General features: G+C 59.3%; 1 protein-coding gene across 4 annotated transcripts; it reads right to left on the minus strand.

Moving 5' to 3' along the window:
- Positions 1–64: 64 nt before the first annotated feature.
- On the minus strand, positions 65–17,220 carry PPP1R12C (protein phosphatase 1 regulatory subunit 12C). 4 transcript variants are annotated; one of them, XM_024570621.4, is made up of 22 exons: positions 16,758–17,220; positions 13,072–13,202; positions 12,866–12,984; positions 8,082–8,241; positions 5,580–5,724; positions 5,414–5,488; positions 4,629–4,702; positions 4,418–4,551; positions 4,240–4,313; positions 3,834–3,992; positions 3,691–3,758; positions 2,958–3,092; positions 2,650–2,740; positions 2,453–2,536; positions 2,309–2,369; positions 2,078–2,163; positions 1,918–1,958; positions 1,741–1,834; positions 1,427–1,531; positions 1,019–1,069; positions 780–830; positions 65–702 (listed from the first exon to the last, which is right to left on the minus strand). In XM_024570621.4, the coding sequence occupies exons 1-22, from the start codon at positions 17,076–17,078 to the stop codon at positions 616–618; spliced, it is 2,346 nt and encodes a 781-aa protein (XP_024426389.2). In that variant the 5' UTR covers positions 17,079–17,220; the 3' UTR covers positions 65–615. The 4 variants fall into 4 exon arrangements, with proteins under 4 accessions (XP_024426389.2, XP_053770892.1, XP_053770890.1 ...); XM_053914917.2 differs by having other exon boundaries at positions 2,078–2,160; positions 16,758–17,219; XM_053914915.2 differs by having other exon boundaries at positions 4,240–4,316; positions 16,758–17,219.
- Between the last annotated feature and the right edge of the window lie 1,618 nt (positions 17,221–18,838).

Genomic DNA, 18,838 nt, shown 5'->3' on the forward strand with positions numbered 1-18,838 from the left:
GGTCACCGACACTCACAGAGAGCACCAGGGCAGCACCCCACCTCCAGCCAGGGACGCAGTCACGGAGTGGCAACTTCACGACTTTTATTTGTGGTGCCTGTGCTTTGTCTCGAAAATACCTTCCCCCCCTGCCCCAGACAGTATTGGGGAGGGGGCAGCAAAAAATAGAAGACGTCCCTCCCTATTGCACACGGACCCTATATACAGGCCCGCCTGGCCGAGGCCGGCAGGACACTTGGCACATTCTCGGATCCCTGTTCAGGAGCAGGAGGGGTGACTGGGTGGCATCACACGTGAGAGGGGACCTCCGGGCAGCCACTCCAGTCCTGGCACTTCCTGGTCCTCGGTTCCTTCATGGTCCTGCCTCCAGCCCTGGGTCCCCCTTGGCAACGTCCCCCTACCTGGCTTGGCCTCCCACCTCCATCCTGACCTCGGGTGGCCCCCCTTGGCTCCTGGGGACTCTGCCTTCCCCTCCCAGTCTGGAGCTCCCGAGGGGAGGTTATGGCTTCTCAGAGACTCCCCCAGGAGCCCTGTCACTCGTGTTCACGCAGGGGAAGGGGTGCATGTGGCAGAAGCAGCTGTATAAATGTGGGTGCGGGGGCAAGTCCTCCAGAGTCACTTGGAGAGTTTGCTGATGACGCGGATCAGGGCTGCATTCTCATCCTTGAGTCGCTGGTTGTCAGCCCGGAGGTCGGACAGGGCCTATGGGACGGAATGGGGTCAGCTGGTGGCACCGGGCAGGCTGAGCCCACGGCCCACAGCACCCCATGATCATTCACCTTCAGCTCCTCCTCCAGCTCAGCGGCCTTTCTCTCCAGGGCCCTGCGCTCCTGCAATAAATGGGGGAGGGTGAGGGCAAGGGACTGGGGTTGGAAGGGCCAGAGGCTGAGTAGGGCTGAGAAGGGTGGGCAAAGGTCAAAGGGCCAGGTTAGAGGGTCAGTGTGGCCCCTCCATTCACACCCGCAGAGGGCTGTAAGGTTGGGGACACGTCTGGCCCCACCCCAGCTGCCCCACTCACGAATCTCTCCAGCTCCAGAAGGGCTGGCCTCTCGGCAAAGCGCTCCTGCCTCTGGTAGGAACAGAGAAAGCTCAGGCGTCAGAGAACCGTCCAAATGGCAATGGCCAGGAAGAAGAGACCAGAAGGAAAAGGGGGGAAGCAGTCTGGATTCCAGCTGCCCACGCACCACTGCTCACCCCACTCCCTGACCCCCCTCCCACCCCTCGGGGCCCTTCCCTTGGGAGATCAGCTCCCTGCCCACCCATCCTTGCTCAGGCCCCACCCATGTGAAGGTGGAGCCTAGCTTGGACCCCACCCCTCATTGCTCCAGCTCCCCCACTGATAGGTCCTGAGGCCCCCGCCCCCACCCCCACGCACCATGCAAGCACAGAGATGCCAGGGCCACCTGCAGAGACTCGAAGCCCTCACCTGTGTGGTGCGCTCCAGCTCCACCTTAAGCTGTGCCAGCCTCAGTGTGGTTTCAGTCAGGGCCTCACGAAGTCTCTCGTTTTCACTGCGCAGCTCTGTGTAGAGCTGGGGGCACCGGAAGGAGGGACACAGGGTCAGGCCCTCACTGCCCACCGCATGTTTGCAGGGAGGGGCCAACTGCGCACAGGTGAGGTTGAGTGAAGCAGTGAGGACGCAGTGCAGGGCTGGGCAGGCTGAGGGGCCATAGGGCAGGTGTGTAAAGGCAGGCTTGTGGAGCTGGTTAATGGCACCGACCCTGGGGTGGGGTGACGAACCTTCCTGAAGCCTCCGTCAGGCTCTTCCACTTCTGGCTGGGGTTCTGGCTTGAGGTCCCGCCGCCTGCACGATGAAGGGCCGGCCTGGGGAGTGCTAGGGTGGGGGCAGGGCACGGTGTTAGCGGGTGAGCCCTGCAGTCAAGGGACAGCCCAGACCCTGCCCTGCCCACCCTGTACCTGGACTCTGGGCTGATGTCCACTGGTTCCGCCTCCTCCCCCTGTAGGCCAGGTGGGGGTCAGCCAGATGCCCAAGGGGGTGTGCCCCTACTCCCCCACCCCCACCCCTGCTGAGGCCCACCCACAACTTCACCTCGCCCCACTTGGGCCCACCCCTCACCTCCGCAGGCCCTCTCCGCTCCTTGCCAACTCTGCGGTGCTCCCTGGCGGCCTGTGGTCCCTGACCCTGCCCGTCAGGCGCTTCTACTGGGGGAGGGGCAAGAATCAGGAACCCCCTCTCTGTGGTGTCAGGGTCCCTGGGCCCAAGACTCCAGGAAAATGGGAAGACTGCAGCAGGGGGGGGGGGACTGGGTGGACGCAGGAGGACGACCTCCCAGAGAGCAGACCTCACCTCTCTGGGTAGGGCCATCGGAGTTCTCCACTCCAGGGACTCGGGGCTGCCGGGACGGGTCCTGTGGGAGAGGGCAGAGGGGTCAGAGGATGAGGGCTTCTTGTACCCCCCACTGCCCGATCACCTGGCCCCGCTGCCTCTCACCAGGCTCTGTGGGCAGGACTTCTCTGGCTCTAGGGCCTTCCCTGCCACCTTCTCTGCTTCCTTCAGATCTGTCAGAGTCACACCCTGCAGGGAGAGGGCGCAGTCAAGGCCCCAGGGCTCAGGCCACAGCCCCTTCAGGCCCCCAGCCCCTCCTCCCTCAGACCCGGGAGTCCAGGCCCCCAGCCCACCCCCCACACCTGTGTGGACCTCCGAGACTGGCGCATGAGGCGGGAGCGAGCCTTCCGCTGAGATTCGGATTCCTCATCGCGCACGGGCATCTGGTAGGACCTGTGTAAAGGGCCCCTGACCTTAAGGAGGGCTCCTTTGGGGCCTGTCCCTATCCAATGGCTGACACTCTTAGGGGAGGCAAGTTCCGAGAGCGGACTTCAACTCCCAGTAGACCCTGGGACAAACTCTCCCTTGGGAGCTCCCACCCAGAGCCCTGGGGCCTCCTGGGTCAGGTAGTTGTTCCAGTGGGGGAGACAATTTCCGGGGGCCTCTTTACCTCCGGCGGTCCCGGGAGTCCACTGTGGGTGCTGCGGAGGCTGCAGGGACGGCTGGCTTCCCTGGGGATCCAGGTTCTGGAGTCCTGGAGGGAGGAGTGCAGCTATCCAAGGGAGGCGGCCTGGAGCCCTCACACCTGTGTGGGTTCATTCATTTAGCAAAGGTTACTCAGGCTTGCGTTAGGCAGCAGGCACCCGAGACACAGCCGTGAGCAATCACAACAAATGACCTCTGCTGGATGAATCAAATCGGAGAGGAAAGGATGCGAAATAAACAATAACCGTAAAAAGATTAGTCCATCACAATACACATCAGGAGGGGAAAGCACACTGGGAAGGAGAAACCCAGCAAGGACGGGGGACGGGAGGGGTGTGTGTGCAGACGGGGCCGCAACAGGAGCGGTAGCCGCGGGGGCCTCCCGGAGAAGGGGACATGACAGACACACAGACCAGAGGGCGGACGAACAGGAGCAAAGGCCCTGGGGCAGCCGTGTCCCGTGCTGGAAAAGGGACCGGTGGGAGCCAAGTAGAGAGGCAACAGGAGGCCAGATCACCATAGCCTAGTACGTTTCACTGTTGAGTTTTCACTTGATGCAGCCAAAGGGAAACTGAGGCAGGGCAGCGGGGAGCTGGACCAGACCCGGACAGCAGACAGGGATGCTCAGGATTACACCGACAAGGTTAGAAGCCAGACCTGCCTCCCACCCGATCAGGGCCCAGGCCCTTGGTACTCACAGGACAGAGGACTCTGGCACCTTCCTGGAAGGGGTGGGGGTAATTCTGGCAAGACGGGGCTCCTTGGCCTATGGAGAGAGGGACGGAGGAGGATGTTCTCCTGGACTAGCAGGACCTGGTCCCCTGCCCCTCACCCCACTCACCTGAGTGCAGGTCCCTTCCAGACGTGAGGAAGAAGCTGAGCGCTGCAGCCCAGCCCCAGAGGCTCCCTCAGTCCCCAACCTGTCTGCAGGGCCCAGGGCACCAGAGCTCCCCGTCTTCCGGAGGCCAAAGCGCCTAGAGAGGGGGCTCTCCTCGGGGGTCTGGGGAAACAGAAAGGTCTCAGTTGTGGAGAAAGGGTCCCTCTTCCCATACATTTCAAATGCTACCCCCAGAAGGACCGAAAAGAAACTACAACTCCCATCAGCCCCCGGGGCAGGTGCAACCAGGAAAGGTAGTCAGCTGTACTGGAGGATTCTGGGAACCGTAGTCTTCACCCTACCTGCCCAGACAAGAGGTTTGCAGGATTCAGGGGAGCCCTCCCACAGCCTCCAGGGCACCCAGACTCACCTCAGGACCCTTAGGGCTGGAGGGCGGGGGGGAGGAAACTCCATTGAGGGCTCTGGTTTCTGCAGCGGGTGGCTCTACTGGGTAAGAAAACAGGACCCGTCAGAAGAACATGCCAGGTGCCTCTGAGAACCAGCCCCTCCTCCCTCAGACCCAGGAAACCAGACCCCCAGACCCTCACCTGTGGGGCCTTCCTCTCTCTCATCCTCATCCCCGTTCCTGATGGGGGGCCCCCCTGCCCCACCAGGCCGGCGCTCCTTGGACAAGTCCTGGAGGGAGATCTTTTCTCGGCTGCTCAGACGACACACAGAGCTCCTGGCGGGGGAACGGAGGGCGTCGGGGTCCGAGCCCTGGTCACCTCCAGCCACCCGCCCCCAGGGCGGCACCCGTACCTTCGGTGTTTGCTGCTGGAGGGAACCTGGGGCTCCTGGGCCCGGGTCTGGGAGGCCGCCTTCTGGTTCCGCAGCTGCAGGGGAAAGGGGGCTGCTGGGGAGGGGCCCATACCGAGATGCCTCCTGGGTCCCACATCCCCAGTCTGGAAGGCCGCCATGCACGGGCTGTGCTCCGGGAGGCAGGGAGGGACTGGGGACTCGTTAGAGTTTTCCTGCAGACAGCCAGCTGTGCGCGTCCGTAGGAGACATCTGGGTCCCCTGTGCACACGCACCATATGCAGTCCCCGTCAGCCTGTTCTCCCTGGGCCTCCCGCTCCCCAGTCTCTGGTCTCGTCCCCAGAGGGGTCTCCCTACCTTCCAGGGGCAACCAGCTCAAACTTCTCCCCTGAGCCAGGGCCCAGCCCCTGAGCACCTAACCAGCTCATGTCCTCCCTGAGCTCACACAGCAAATTCAGGACAGCTGGGGTATGAGCCCAAGTCCACCCCCTTCACTCTCCACTCCCTGATTTTCCAGAAACAAGGCCCCATCCAGGGCTAGGTGGGAGGCACCCCAAGGGTGACGAGGCCCAGCCTGGGCCTGGGCCTGGGCCTGGGCAGACTACCCACCTGCATCCTAAGGTCCATCTGGACCCCAGGCCCTAACTCCTGTAGCTGCCCAGCTGTGCCCTCCTCACGCCCTCCACTGGGTCTCAGTCACCAGTGGGAATGGGAATCAGGGGACCCAAGGCCCTCCCTGCCCCACTCTGGAGGAGCTGGCAGGAGGGGAGGGGGTCTCTGAGACTCACGTCCTCCTGCTTCTGGGCCAGCTCCTCCAACAGGCTCAGCACCTCCTCGTCAGCCAGGTCACAGGGACGCTGTCCCTGAGGGGGAGAGAAGAGGCAGATGGCGAAGGAAGTGTGGAGGCTTTCCCATCACCCCCCCACCCGTCCCAAGGGGGACCAAGGCCCTCACCGCATGGGTCAGCGAGTCCATGCCCCCACCGTGCTCGGCCAGCAGGCGGCAGGCATCCTCCACACCCCAGTGGGCCGCCGCATGCAGTGGGGTCCAGCCGTCCCCATCCCGGAGCTCAGGGTCGTAGCCAGCCTGGAGGAGCAGCCTAGGGGCCAGACAGGCTCAGGGTCAAAGACCAGGAGAGAGGTCTGGGCCAAGGGCTGTGGTGGCAGCACCAGCTGTGACAGAGCTAAAAGCATCCCAGGCCAGGTGGTAGCAGGGCCACTACCCCAAGCCCCTCCCCACAAGGGGCCCCCTTGCCACAGCTTTGACGCCTGCCCTGGCCCGGCAGTGGCCTCTGGTACCCTGCTCCTAGTACTGCAGGTGGGGGTGGGGGCCCCAAACCCATGAAAAGGGTGAGACCTCAGAAAGGGCAGCCGGGACTGCAATGTCCCAGGGACCTGGCAGCTGGGAGTGCTGGTTCTCAGCCAGGGCCATGCCGCCCCTGGGGGGCAGCTGGCAGTGTCTGGGGACAATTTTGGCTGTCACAGCTTAGGGGTGGGTGCTAGCAGCATCTGGCGGGTTGGTGCCAGGGATGCTGCTCAATTTCCTACAGTGCAGAGGACAGTCCCACAGCAAAGGACAATCTGGTCCAAATGCCACCAGTGCCGAGGCTGAGATACCCCGGCTTTGATGTCTTTGTCCAGGAGGTATTTATCCTCTTAGACCGAGCGATTCGGGGAAAGGCGGGCTTACAAGTCCGGAGCAAGCCTGCAAACTCGGCCTGGGGCAGACGCGCCTGCTTTAGAGAACTGGCGTTAGGCTCTTTGTCAGTGAGGAAGAGCTAAAGCAAGGTGGGACAGACAGACGAGACGGTTTATAAAGAACCTTGTTACACAGAAGGCCCTCTCTGTGTCTCTGTGGCCCTGCTGACCCGGTCACACACCTGCCCCCCAAGCTCTCTGTGCTCCAGCCTTGCTGGGTGTCCTGCTACTTCCCCAAAAGTGCACCGGCCTTGGGTCCTGCAGTTGCTGTCATCTGCCTCGTGGGTGTTCTTGGGCCACAACAGCATTTCACCCGGGGCTTTTTTTTTAGATTTTATTTATTTATTTATTTTTAAAGAGAGGGGAAGGGAGGGAGGGAGAGAGGGAAAGAAACACCAATGTGTGGTTGCCTCTCGTGTGCCCCCAACTGGGGATCTGGCCCGCACCCCAGGCTGCTCATGCCCTGACTGGGAATCAAACCGGCAATGCTTTGGTTTGCAGACCGGCACTCAATCTACTCAGCCACACCACCCAGGGCAGACGGGGGCTTTTCCTGGAACAGGGATGAGGCACTCGGCTTCAGGAGCAAATGCTAACTAAGCAGCTGGGGCACAAGCCGTAGCTGTCAGGGGTCATCCTTAGACGCCTCACTGGAAAACCTGCTTGGCAGCTCCACACTGAGGGGAACAGAGAGGAAAGGGTTCACCCTGACTCCATTTTAATGCTAAAAATAAACATAATGTCACAAAAGAGAAGGGGGATTAAGAGAGAGTGGGCAGCCTGAGGATAAGAACACTACTCCCAACAGAAGGCAGCGGGCAGCCGAGTGTGGATGCGACCAAGGTCAATGACAAAAAGGGAGTGTGCACCATACAACTTAAACTACATACACTAAGCAACCCAGCCTCAAAACATGTAACAAAAATTCACAGAACCAGGAGGAAGAACAGGCAAAATCCACAATCGTGGGTTGGTTGGTTGGTTTTATCACACTTCTTGTATTAACTGACAGAATGAGCAGATGGAGGAGGGAAACCCCTAAAGACGTGGATTTAAATAGCGAGCGTGACTGTGAAGTTGACCTAATAGCCCACTTACAGCACAGTGCCTGATGACACCACACTTTTCCATCTCACTTACACTCGGGGAGAAATAAAGCAAACCTCAACAAATTTCAGAAATCCGGAATGACACAGAACCCCATTCTCTGAGCACGGTGCAATTGAGCCAGGAAACACGTAATGAAACAATGACTAGGAAATCCCACGTATTTTGAAATGAAGAATATACTTCTAAGTAATTCATGGGTCAAGGAAGAAAAATTACACGTTGGAAAGTGCTTTAAACTGGATGACAATGAAAAGCGTACACATCATGTAGATGTAGCTAAGGCTGTATTTGGAGGCAAATACATGACCTTAAGCACATACATTAAGAAAGAATGAGCCCTGGCTGGTGTAGCTCTGTGGATTCAGTGCCGGCCTGCAAACCAAAGGGTTGCTGGTTCGATTCCCAGTCAGGGCACATGCCTGCGTTGCGGGCCAGGTCCCCAGTACCACACATTGATGTTTCTCTCCCTCTCTTTCTCCCTCCCTTCCCCTCTCTCTAAAAATGAGTAAGTAAAACCTTAAAAAAAAAAAAAAAAAAAAAAGAATGAGAACGGACAAAATCCACAGGAGGGTGTAAGACAATGAGAAGGAAGAGACTGGCCCCACAGAAGGAGCAGGGGAAAGGGAGGGGCCTCACCCACTGGGCTCACCTCATCACTTCAATGTAGCCCTTAGCGGCGGCCACGTGCAGGGCAGAGGCCCCTGTGCGGGGGTGCCGCGCCTCAGGCATGGCACCCCCATTCAGCCAGCACCTTGTGTCGTGAAGTAGCAATTCCTCTTCGGCCCGTTTGGCTGCCTCCACATCCACACCTGGGAGGACGAGAGGGGTGACAGGTGAGACTCGCAGCCCAAGGTCCAGGAAGAGCAGCTCATCCTGCGCCTTGCCCTGTCCCTCTCCGTCCGCGTGGCCCTCTGGGACTCTGAGGGCCCAGACCAGCTCAGTAACTTCTCATATTCGGTGCAGTCCTGGGTTCCACTAAGGGTCTCCGTGTCTCGGCGGTGGGCTGGGAGAATGGAAACTGCAGGCGTTTTTCTGGTTTCAACCAAAGCATCACCTTTATCATTATTTTTATGTATAAAACCTGAAGTTTGCCAAGCAAATCCAGCATCTGACTACATGTAATTCTTCCTGTCACTCCGGACACAATCCTTCACCCACCTTCTTCACACGTCTCACCACCATTATCACTTTGATTACTCGTGAGGACAGACCAAGCAAAAAGCCACTGAACAAAGTGTCTGTCGGGGCTGGCAGGGGGGACACCTTTCCTGCCCAGGGCTGATCCGTTCCCAGCTATGCCAACACTTGAAACAATCGGGACCCCTCGTTGGTCAATGTCATTGCAAGCCAATCGGCTCCGTGGGAAGCTGTGCTGCACTTAACGGTGGAAAAGGCAAGGTACGGCTTCAAATAAAATGTCAGTTGATTTTGGATCAAAACAGCCTAGCTGAGGCTGCGGATGTCATAGAGAATCTATATTCCTTCGCCAGTGAAACTCTGAGACGGGACTCAAAACTGGTCTCTCCTAGGGAATGCTCTACCTTTTTCCCGGGAGCTTTATCGCTGCCTCTTATTTTCTTCAACTGTGCAAGTGTCCCACACTTGCCAAAGTGCCGTGTGGAGCTGAGCTTTCCTGCACGATGGCTGTTGGCCCACGTGGCCACTGAGCAGCCCAAATGGAGCCAGCCCGGGCTTTTGTGTCGTAAACATAAAAAAACACACGCTGGATTTTGAGGTCTGAAACCAGCGTGCAGTAAGTCATGAATAACTTTCTTTATAGTGATCACAAGCTGAAATGATGTTTTGGATACACTGGGTTAAGGAATATACTAATAAACTCAATTTCACCTGGGTTTGTTTTTTTTTTACTTATTTAAACATACCTACCAATTTGCTTTTACAAATGTGTATTCTGTTTTAACCGTACTGCAAATGCTGCAAACCTGGGCACTATGAACTCCATCCATCCTCACCACCCCTGGCAGAGGACGAGATCCATCTGAGTTCGGGCTTCGTGTTGGCGCCACCTGGTGGCACCTGGACCACACGGCCAAAGGCAGCACCTTGGGACACCCAGCAGGCGGTGCGGACAGTGGCAGCTATTCCAGGAATGTCTAGTTGGTTAGGGCCCATCTTCTGGACCCAGTCTGGAGTGGAGAGGCCTGGAGTGTGCTGAGGACTCGGGGACCAGCCCTCCCGCTTCCCCTCTGCCACTTCCTTAAAGGGAATCACCTGCCTCCGATCCCACTGCAGCCAAATGTGCCAGACTTCGGGGATGGCAAAGGCCAAGCTAACTGACTTTATTCCGCAATGCAGTTAGTTCGGTGTTCTTCTGCGTGTTTGTGCTCATCCTGCTCAAATGTGTTTTTAGCGGACATCTGCCTGTGTGTACTGACGGAGCTCCTCAAGGGCTGACAAACTACAGCCTGAGGGTACAGGCCACGGGTTTGTGTGTGGTGGTGCAAAATAAAGACAACATCAAATTCACTCAGTGGCACTTAGCACGTGCACAATGGTGTGCAGCGTCGTACTCGCTAGTTCCTGAACCCCACAACCTGTCAGCACTCACTCCCCAGGCACCACCCTCACTCCCGGCCCCAGCAACCACCAATCCACTTCCTGCCACTGTGGATGTGCCTCCCTTTGTAAACAGTGTCACTGGGACACAGCCGCGCTCACTCACACACAGTCCCCCACTGTGTCCCCCACTGTGGCGGCAGGTGGGGAGAGTGCTCCACACCTGAGAGGACATCCCACAAAGCCATCCACCGCCACGACGCTTCGTCTTACAAAGCTCTGTCCCATTAAACAATGCTCCCCAACCCCGGTCACCGCCGCTCGGCTTTGTCCCTGTGAATCCGACTACTGGGCACCTCACATAAATGGAACCCCACACGATCTACATTTCGGTGACTGGCTTATTCCACTCAGCACTATGTCCCATAAAGCTCATCCACGGTGCCGCGTGTCAGAATCTCCTTCTTTTTCAAGCTGAGTCACGTTCCACGGTGTGGCTGGGCCACATCTCGTCCATTCACCCGATGAGGGACACTCGGTTGCCTCCACGCTGCTGCAAATGCAGGTGACCTGAGCCAGGCTGTGATGGGTTTCTGGTCCTTGCAAAGGTTCATGTCTCAGCCCACTGCACCAGAGGCCTTCACACCGGACGAGAGGGCTGGGGAAAACCGGCTAAGCGGACCAGACTCTCTCAGTGACCGGCAGCCTGGGCGAGAGGCAGACAGCAAGGGAAGTGGGGCGGCAGGGGGGACAGCCGTGCTTGAGAAAGCAGCAGCAGCCGTGCTCTGGGCAGCGTCCACGCTGCTGACCACACCTCCTTTTCCTGAGTGTCCAGCCTCTGTCCATCTCCGTCATCTGTCCTGGGCCTGCTGTAAGTGGCTGCCAGGGTCAGACGGCATCCAGCACCTGTCTGGAGGCGCAGCACGCTGGAGGGCTCTCCACCTTCCAGGTGTGTCCGTGGGGCGGAAGCCACCGCCGTCCTTGCAGCTGGGGTGCAGCCTGAAGTCCAGGATCTGCCGAGGCGTCTGTGTGAGGGCGAAGGTCATGCAACCATGCCGGCAGAGGCCTCCAATTTCAGAGCAGCAGTGCCCCGCCCCAGCAGCGCGGCCCAGGGTCCTGCCAGCCAACTGCCCCCCACCTTCTCCTGGCCCCACAGAAGAGGAGCACGGGCCCCCTGAGAAGCTGATATGCACTAAGGGTGATCCCTGCAGAAAAACCCAGGATGTCCGAGAGTTTGCAGACGCCCAGACCACCCCAGAACTCCAGGTGGACACCCCCAGAAGCAACCTCCACACACAGCCCTGCAGACTGCCTTCTATCACAAAGGAAGACGCACCTGGCCGACACCCTGAACAAACACCCCGAACACAGTTCAAGGTTAACTTCACCAGGCACAGGGCAGACAGACAGGACCCGTCTCCCAGAGTGACCCCAGGTCCTAAGCCAGAGAAGGCTCCCCGCCCCGCAGGTAACAGTGGTCCCGACACAGCCCACAGAGCAACAATGTCACACCCCACATGGCTCCCGGGAGAGTGTCCTTGCTCTAGGGGACACTGGCTCCTGTGTCCGGTGGAGGCCACAGTGTCAGCAACACCTTTCTCAACATGTTTCAGGAAAGACAGGGAGGGGGGGAAGAAAATAGGCGGATTTACATAAGGGGGTGAGGGAGGGGGAGGAGAGCCCACAGAAATGTGCCCGAAAGGCACAGAACTGATGAATCGATATTCCGTGTATGCGGAACATCCAAAACTGGCACACCCACAGAGAGGGAAGGCCGGGGGGTGGTTCCCTGGGGCGAGGGCGACAGGGATGAGGGCTGGAGGGTGAGGGGCTGCTCTCAGCAGGATCAGAATCACCTACACCGCGTGGCGTTGGTGCGCAGCCACTACGAGGTGAGCTGTGCGGACCGCGAATCATATCCAGGTGAATTGTGCCCGTGTAACCCTGTTACAACACAGGGGGACCTCCAGGAAGGTAGCAACGGCTGAGAAGTCGCAGGAGCGGAGGGATGCCCCAGCTCTGCCTCTGCTTTCCTCACTTAACCGAAACAGGCCCCAGACGTACCCACCCGCCGAGGCCAGGCCCTGACCAGTCCCATCCCGGGCTGCGTCCTGACCACACCCTGCCCTCCACCCCGGGCGGCACTGCCACATCCTTCATCACCCACAGGGCAAGGATGCCGACCCAGGAAGCTGGACACCAGCAGCCACACTCGTGGCCCAGGGCTCCTGCAGGGATCCCACGGGCATCGCAAGCCCCGTGTCCTCTGGCCCACCTGCCCCACACCCTCTGCTTCCAGGGTGGTCAGGCCGCAGCCCGCCCCACGAGCCCTCACGTCAACTCCTCCTAGACAGCTATTTTTAGGTGTGTGTGAGAACCTGCTAGAAGCAATGCACTCTCTCCTTAGAAAAATGAACACGGCCAGCCACATGTGAGGGTTCTGGACCCCATACAAAGGACCCCTGGGGTCCAGTGATCCTGAGCATGGGGAACCAGTCCCCTGGGAACCCCGCATTCTACTCCTGTCAGCAGACACTCCTGGGAGCACCTGCACAGGAGGCCCCACATCTCTCACCCCACAGAGACCTGGGTGAGCCGCCAGCCCCCTTAACCACCCCCCACCCCCACAACATCCTCAGTTACTCAGAGGATACTCAGGTCCACACCAGTCTGAGCTCTAACTCTGTGCCTAGTGGTGGCACAAACTCTTTATACGGTCACTCATTTACGGTGCCACGCAACCTTGGGAGTAGGTCCTTATACCCCCGTTTCACAGATATGAAAACTGAGGCTTAGCAAGTCGTAGAAAATGGGGGTAGGGGACGGCCTCTGAGTCCCAACAGGCTGATTCCCAAGCTCTGCACCTGGAGGCCACAGGGAGGAGGAGCCCCACCCCCAGCAGCAGCCGGGGCCCACCTCGGTGGGCGATTTCCGCCTTCAGGAGTCCCTCCATGGCGTCCGACTCGGCCAGGTCCAGGGGCAGGTCCCCATCGCTGTTGACAGTGGCAATGTTGGCACCGTGGCTCAGCAGGTACCTGGGGGTGGGAGGAGTTCAGGGCTAAGGGGTTGGGGTCTGAGCCCTGGCCACTCTGTCAGGCCCTGCCCACCTCCCCCCACCTCACCTGGCAATGTCCAGGTAACCGCAAGAGGCGGCCACGTGCAGGGGCGTCCAGCCCTCATTGTCCGCCTGGTTCACCGTGGCACCCTGCTCCACCAGAAAACGCACCACCTCCAGGTTCTCGTCAATACAGGCCTGGGGGGCGGGGGCAGGGCAGTCAGCGCTCGCTCATCCAGACTCCACATGCCGGGCAGGCTGGACTCCCGACTGGACCTCTGGGCAGATCCAGGGGCCCAATGGCCATGAAATTCAAGGAAGGGACCCCGCTGGCCCTGGGACAAGCCCTGAAAGCCAGCAGCCCAGAGCCTGGAGGCCCCTCCAGCCACCCAGCTGTCTGTGGCACCCCTGGGTTCCCAAATGTTAGGTGAGCCAGGCATCTGGAGCTCAGTGGAGACCATGGGGACAGAGAAGGCAAGTCGGAACTGGACAGAGAAGGGAGGAGTGCTTCTAATGCACGTGCAGGAATCCTGACCGATGCTTGTTAGACGTGGCCTGCCCCACGGTCACCCCCAAGTGGATGGGGCTTCCGTGGTGGGCCAAAGGGAAGAGGCCCAGCCCCTCCTCCCTCAGACCCAGCAGGTACTCTCCAGAAAGGACCTGAAGGGCCCTGCCTTGTGCCCTGAGGGGCCCCTGCGGGCAGAGTGAGGGTCCGGGGCAGGACTCCTACAAGTGGGACAGAGTGTGTCAGCATGGGCCCAGGACCCGGAGCCGGAGGAGCTGCAGCTCCCACGCACCGAGGACCCACTGCGCACAGGGCGCTGGGCCCAGGGGTTCGGTGGGCGCGTCCCCCTCCTCCTGCCCTCGGGACTCTGTTTCACGAAGGAAGAGTCCAAAGCTCCCAGGGCGCCCGCAGACGCGGGGTGCGCCTGAGGGAGGAGGTGGGCCTGGACCCCTGGGTCCTCAGGGCATATTAACCCCCTCCAAAACTGCCCCTCAGCAGAGGGGGAGGAAGCTACAAGGGCCAAGAACATTAAGTCATGGAAACTCAGCCTGTGAGAGGGGGGCCACACGTGCCCTGGGAACGGGATGAACTCTGGGCTCCGTTTATTTCCACCCGGTTGTCATGGTGATGGGGGAGGGGGGCATGGAGGGAAATGGGCCTTTCCCTTTCAAGGACCTGGCCCAGCACAGGCATCCGTGTGAAAGATGCCTGAGGCCTGGGCACCGGGGACCCAAGAATCTAGGCCCCAGCACCTCCTCCCTCAGACCCAGGGGGACAAGGTCCCCAGCACCCCCTCATTCAGACCTAAGAATCCTGGCTCTCAGTCCCTCCTACGGACCCAGACCCCAGACCCTCCTACTAATCCAGACCCCTAGCCACAAAATCACGAGGTAACTTTGGGGTGGAGGAGAGTATACCAGGCCGAGGCTTGAGAACTCCCAGAGACACTAGCGGGGCAGGGGGCTGGTGCTTGGGAATCCGCTGGGGCAGGCTTCAGAACAGAAACCACGGCCCCAGGCCTCACCCAGACAGAGGGGCAGCCATCCCAGGATGCCCTGGAATGGGGGATTCTAGGTCCCTGGGGCGTTCAGTGCTAAAACCAGGCCCGTGTTCAGCAAACCAGTACGACCTGGTGGCCCCAGGCCCAGACCTGACCCACAGCCAGCTAGCTCTCCCACTGGCTGGCCACGAGACCTGAGACAGGAACTTCTCCTCCCTGAACCTGGGGCACCCCAAAAACCTTCGGGCCACCTAAGAGCCCTGGCAGCAAGTTTATCAGGTGGTAGCCTGAAGTGGGAGAGGAATCCCACCTGAATGGCAGTGTGCCAGGCTGGAAGGGCCTTTGCAGGGTCCAGGCCAAAGGGGATGCTGGGCCTGGGAAACAGGGCCTGGACTGAAGAGCAGAGCCAGGAACCCTGTAGGGAAGGTCCAGCGGAGCCAGGGGTGGGGAGAGTGGCAGAAGACGGGGGACACTGAAGCCTGAGGACCCTCTCCTGGTCTGGCCAACCTCTGAGACCCTACGTGGCCTCAGGGAAGTGGGATTCTCCTCCAGGTAGAAGAAAATGTCCCAGGTGGCACTGGGCCCTTTGCAAGGGACAAGCCTGGGGATGGGGAAAGAACAGAGAGGAGGAACACTTAGCCAGGGGGAGAGACTCCCCACTGACCCCCCAGGCTGCTTCCTGTAGGCAGTTGGCACACACACAACCTCCCCCCTCACCAGCGCCCTGCTGGAGAGGGCATGAAGACCAGCCCCATTTTACAGATAAGAACACTGAGGCACAGAGGAAAAGATGCTAACTCAAGGTCACAGCACTGAGGAGCTGAGACCAGAACTCAGGGCTACTACACTTCCTGAACCACTCCTCCTCCTGAGAGGTGGACCTCTCCAAGCATTCCCCTCCCAGCCCCGCAGCCCTGCCAAGCCCCTTCCCAGGGTCCTCTCTGGCTCCATCAGCAACCAAGCCCCAGAGGTTCTGGCTGGGGCTGGACCAATATCAGAGGAGGAGGGATGGGGAAGGGGATGGAGGCTCTCCTGTGGCCAGTCCTGGCCCTGGTGGTCACACTGCAGAGGGTTGGGGGAGAAGACATAAAATTACCCAGCCCCAGAGAGACCCTGGGGCACAAGGGGCCTGGTTTTGGACACTGGAGGCAGCAACCAGGGTGGTGTAGAAAAAAGCACAAGGGCCTGCGCTGTGGAGGGAATGGACAAACAACCCTCAGGAGGGTAACATGACAGAAAGCTAGGAGATGACCCAGTCTGTGGGAAGGAGAAAGCGGCCAACTCCGCAGAAGGAGAGGCTACCTAGGCAGAGAAAGCAAGATGACCAGAGGATGAGGAGGTGGCCTAAAGCCAGGAAGGGGTGGGTGCTTTGAGGGAGCCCAGAACAAGGGTGACGATGCAGGCCTAGCCTGGGCACAGGGAGAGAGGAGAAAGGGAGGGGAGGTGCCTGCAGGAGAAACGTCCCTAGGAGAAGGCATCCTGTGGGAGGCAAGAGGTGGCACTAGCCCAGAAGTAGAATTAAGAGGGTGTGGGAGTGGAGGGCAGCGGGGTGATCCACACAAGCGAAGCATCCACTTCAAAGGTGCAGAGCCTAGAAGGCAGTGTGAACGTTCGTTCAGAGAAGCGCATCCTTAGTCAGCAACAGATGGCACAGACGAAGGGAGAGAAAGAGGAGGGAGAAGGAGAAACCTGAAAGGCATAAAAGGGTCGGGGCCTCATCACAGAGGTGGCCCAGGGCAGGGGCCAGGGAAGGAGGAAGCACAGGCCCAGGGGAGAGGATGCTCCTCCATGAAAGTGGTACCTGCCTGGAAGGCTGCAACAGAGGGCCAGTGAGGGTACTAGTGTTGCAGAAGAGGTGGCACAGACTCAGGACAGCGTGGCAGCATTTGATGGCAGAGGAGAGGTGGCATCGGTGGGGGAGGCACAGGCGACACTGGTAAAGGGCGCTCGGGGTCGGGCGAGGACAGCGTGAAGTGACAAGAACAGGGCCAGTGAAATAGAACGGACTGAGGCCGTCAGCCAGGGCTGGGGTCCCGGAGAGGTAGGCGCACGACGGTAAAGGCCAAGGCCAGCTCAAGTGGCTCAGGGCTAGAGAGGGGAGCTCGAGGTCGTGGGATGGGAAAGGGGGCTCGGACAGGGAGTCAGCCTAGGATGGCAAGGACCGGCATTGCTGGTGCAGACCTGGACAGGGGAGGGCGGTGGCGCAGAGCGAGGCGGCCGAGGCCCGGGGAGGGGCGGGGGCGCTGACCTGGTGCAGGGCGCTGATACCGTCGGCGTTGGTGGAATCTAGCACTGCGCGGGCGGGCGACGGGGCGGAGGGATCGAGCTCGGCATCGGGGCCGGGGTCCGCCGCGCGTAGCATCAGGCGCGCCTCGTCCAGGTCGCCGCACGCGCAGGCCGCCAGGAACTCGGCGGCGCGCTCGAAGCGCACGGTGCGGACGCGCCGCTCCCCGGGGCCCGGCTCCGCGCCCGCCCGCGCCCCCCACTGCCGCAGCTGCTCCCGCCGCCGCTCGCGGGCTGCCGCCGCCGCTGCCCCGTGGCCCGCCCCCGGACCGTCCTCGCCCGACATCGCGCCGCCCGCCCGCTCAGTGAGTGAGCGAGCGAGCGAGCGCCGAGCCCCAGCCGCCGCCGCCCGCCCCGGGGCCGCCGGGAACTGCCGCTCGCCTTGCACCGCCCGCCTGAGGATCTGCCGGCCCCCGCCCAGCACTTGGCGTCACCACGCCGCCCCAGGGCTCGCTGGGAAATGCAGTCCGCAGGCCAAAGAGAACCGCGGGGAGCGCTGGGAAGTAGAGTCTCTAACAAGCGGACGCTATATTCCAGCCTCTGTCTGGCCATAGGCACCCTGGAAAGTCCGGTGCTCTCAGGAGTCAAATGGAAATCTGATGGAGGGGATAGGCCGGGGAACTCTAGGCAATGGAGTCTGTAGCCCGGAGGTGTGCCCCCCAGGGCAAGCTGGGAAATGTAGTTGAGAGTATCTGGGGGCCGAAACCTGGTCGGAAAGGGACTCTACAGCGCGGGAGTCCTAAAAGATAGACAACAAATTTTTCCATACACCTTATCAGCTTTCTTCACCCCACCTAATTTATGTATTATGGGCTGTCTGCTCCCTTCAAGCAGAAATAAGCTGCAGGAGGACAGCGAATTTGTTTTCTGCGTGCACTCCTTGTTCCCAGTGTCTATAACGGAGCTTCATAGTACGGGATCGAAAAGTTTTTGAATGAATGAGTGGATTCTCTAGGTCGTGGGAAACGCCAGGGCACCATGGGAAATTGAGTCCGCAACCTCTAAATCATTTAACGCATTTCATCGCAAACATCCCTGGGGGGCATGCTGGGAAATTGAGTTTGTGGTACAAAGTTCACGGCAATCGGTCAACAGCCTCGGAGCATGCTGGGAAATGTAGTCCGCAGGACCACGCCCCTAAAGGCTAAGCGGGTCCTAAGCAGATCCCCAAAACATTCCAAGATATCAGGCTCACTGTGATCAGGTGCAAGAAAAGCCCAAAGTCCCTGAAGATAACTCCCACATCACATCTGAAAAGGAACCCATGAGCAGAGGTCCACAGTGAGCGCCCCCAGATTCTCCTGACTTGTCTTTCTCTTGGTCTTACCGAGGGTCGTGGAGCACGTTGGGAAATAGAGTTCAGTCCCTACGTCCCACAAGCCATGCTGGGATTTGTAGTCCAGGGAGAAGTATTCAAATAGATTTGGAGGGGAGTGGTCTCATACGTAGTACTATAAAGCACGTAATTATCCTCACCTTAAGTATCCTGCACCTAAGTCCAAATTGAAAGAGATGCAGGCACTTTGCAACTGGAATAAAGACCCATAAAAATCCCCAGAAAGGAGCTGAAATCTGGACAGAAGCAACAGACTCCACCAACTCCGACGTCCTTCTGCCTGTGCAAAAAAAAATAAACTACAAACCCCACAAGGCCTTGGGAGCACTGCCATAGATACAAAGGGGATAGCGGTCTCGGTGGCACTTGGGATATGTAGTCCTCAACCCTACATTACCCATGCACCTACCCCTCAACGTCCTTCTCCAGGGAGCTTAAAAATCAGGCAGTAAATCGTCCGTATGTTGTTGTGTGTGTTTCTGTGCCTATGCGTACTGTAACACATTATAATTGTGTGTATGTTCAATTGTGTCTGTGGCTGGGGATGTGCTGTTTATGGGTGTTTCTGTTTATGGTGTCTGTTTAAGCTTTGGTGTAAATAAATACATCTGTATTTTTGTGACTGTGATTGTGTATTTGTGGGAGACATAATTTGGGGTATCTGCTCAAGCCACAGAAGGAACTATGGGTTCTGCTCCCACCATAAGCTC

This window comes from Desmodus rotundus, chromosome 12, assembly GCF_022682495.2.
Source record: "Desmodus rotundus isolate HL8 chromosome 12, HLdesRot8A.1, whole genome shotgun sequence".
NCBI lineage: Eukaryota > Metazoa > Chordata > Mammalia > Chiroptera > Phyllostomidae > Desmodus > Desmodus rotundus.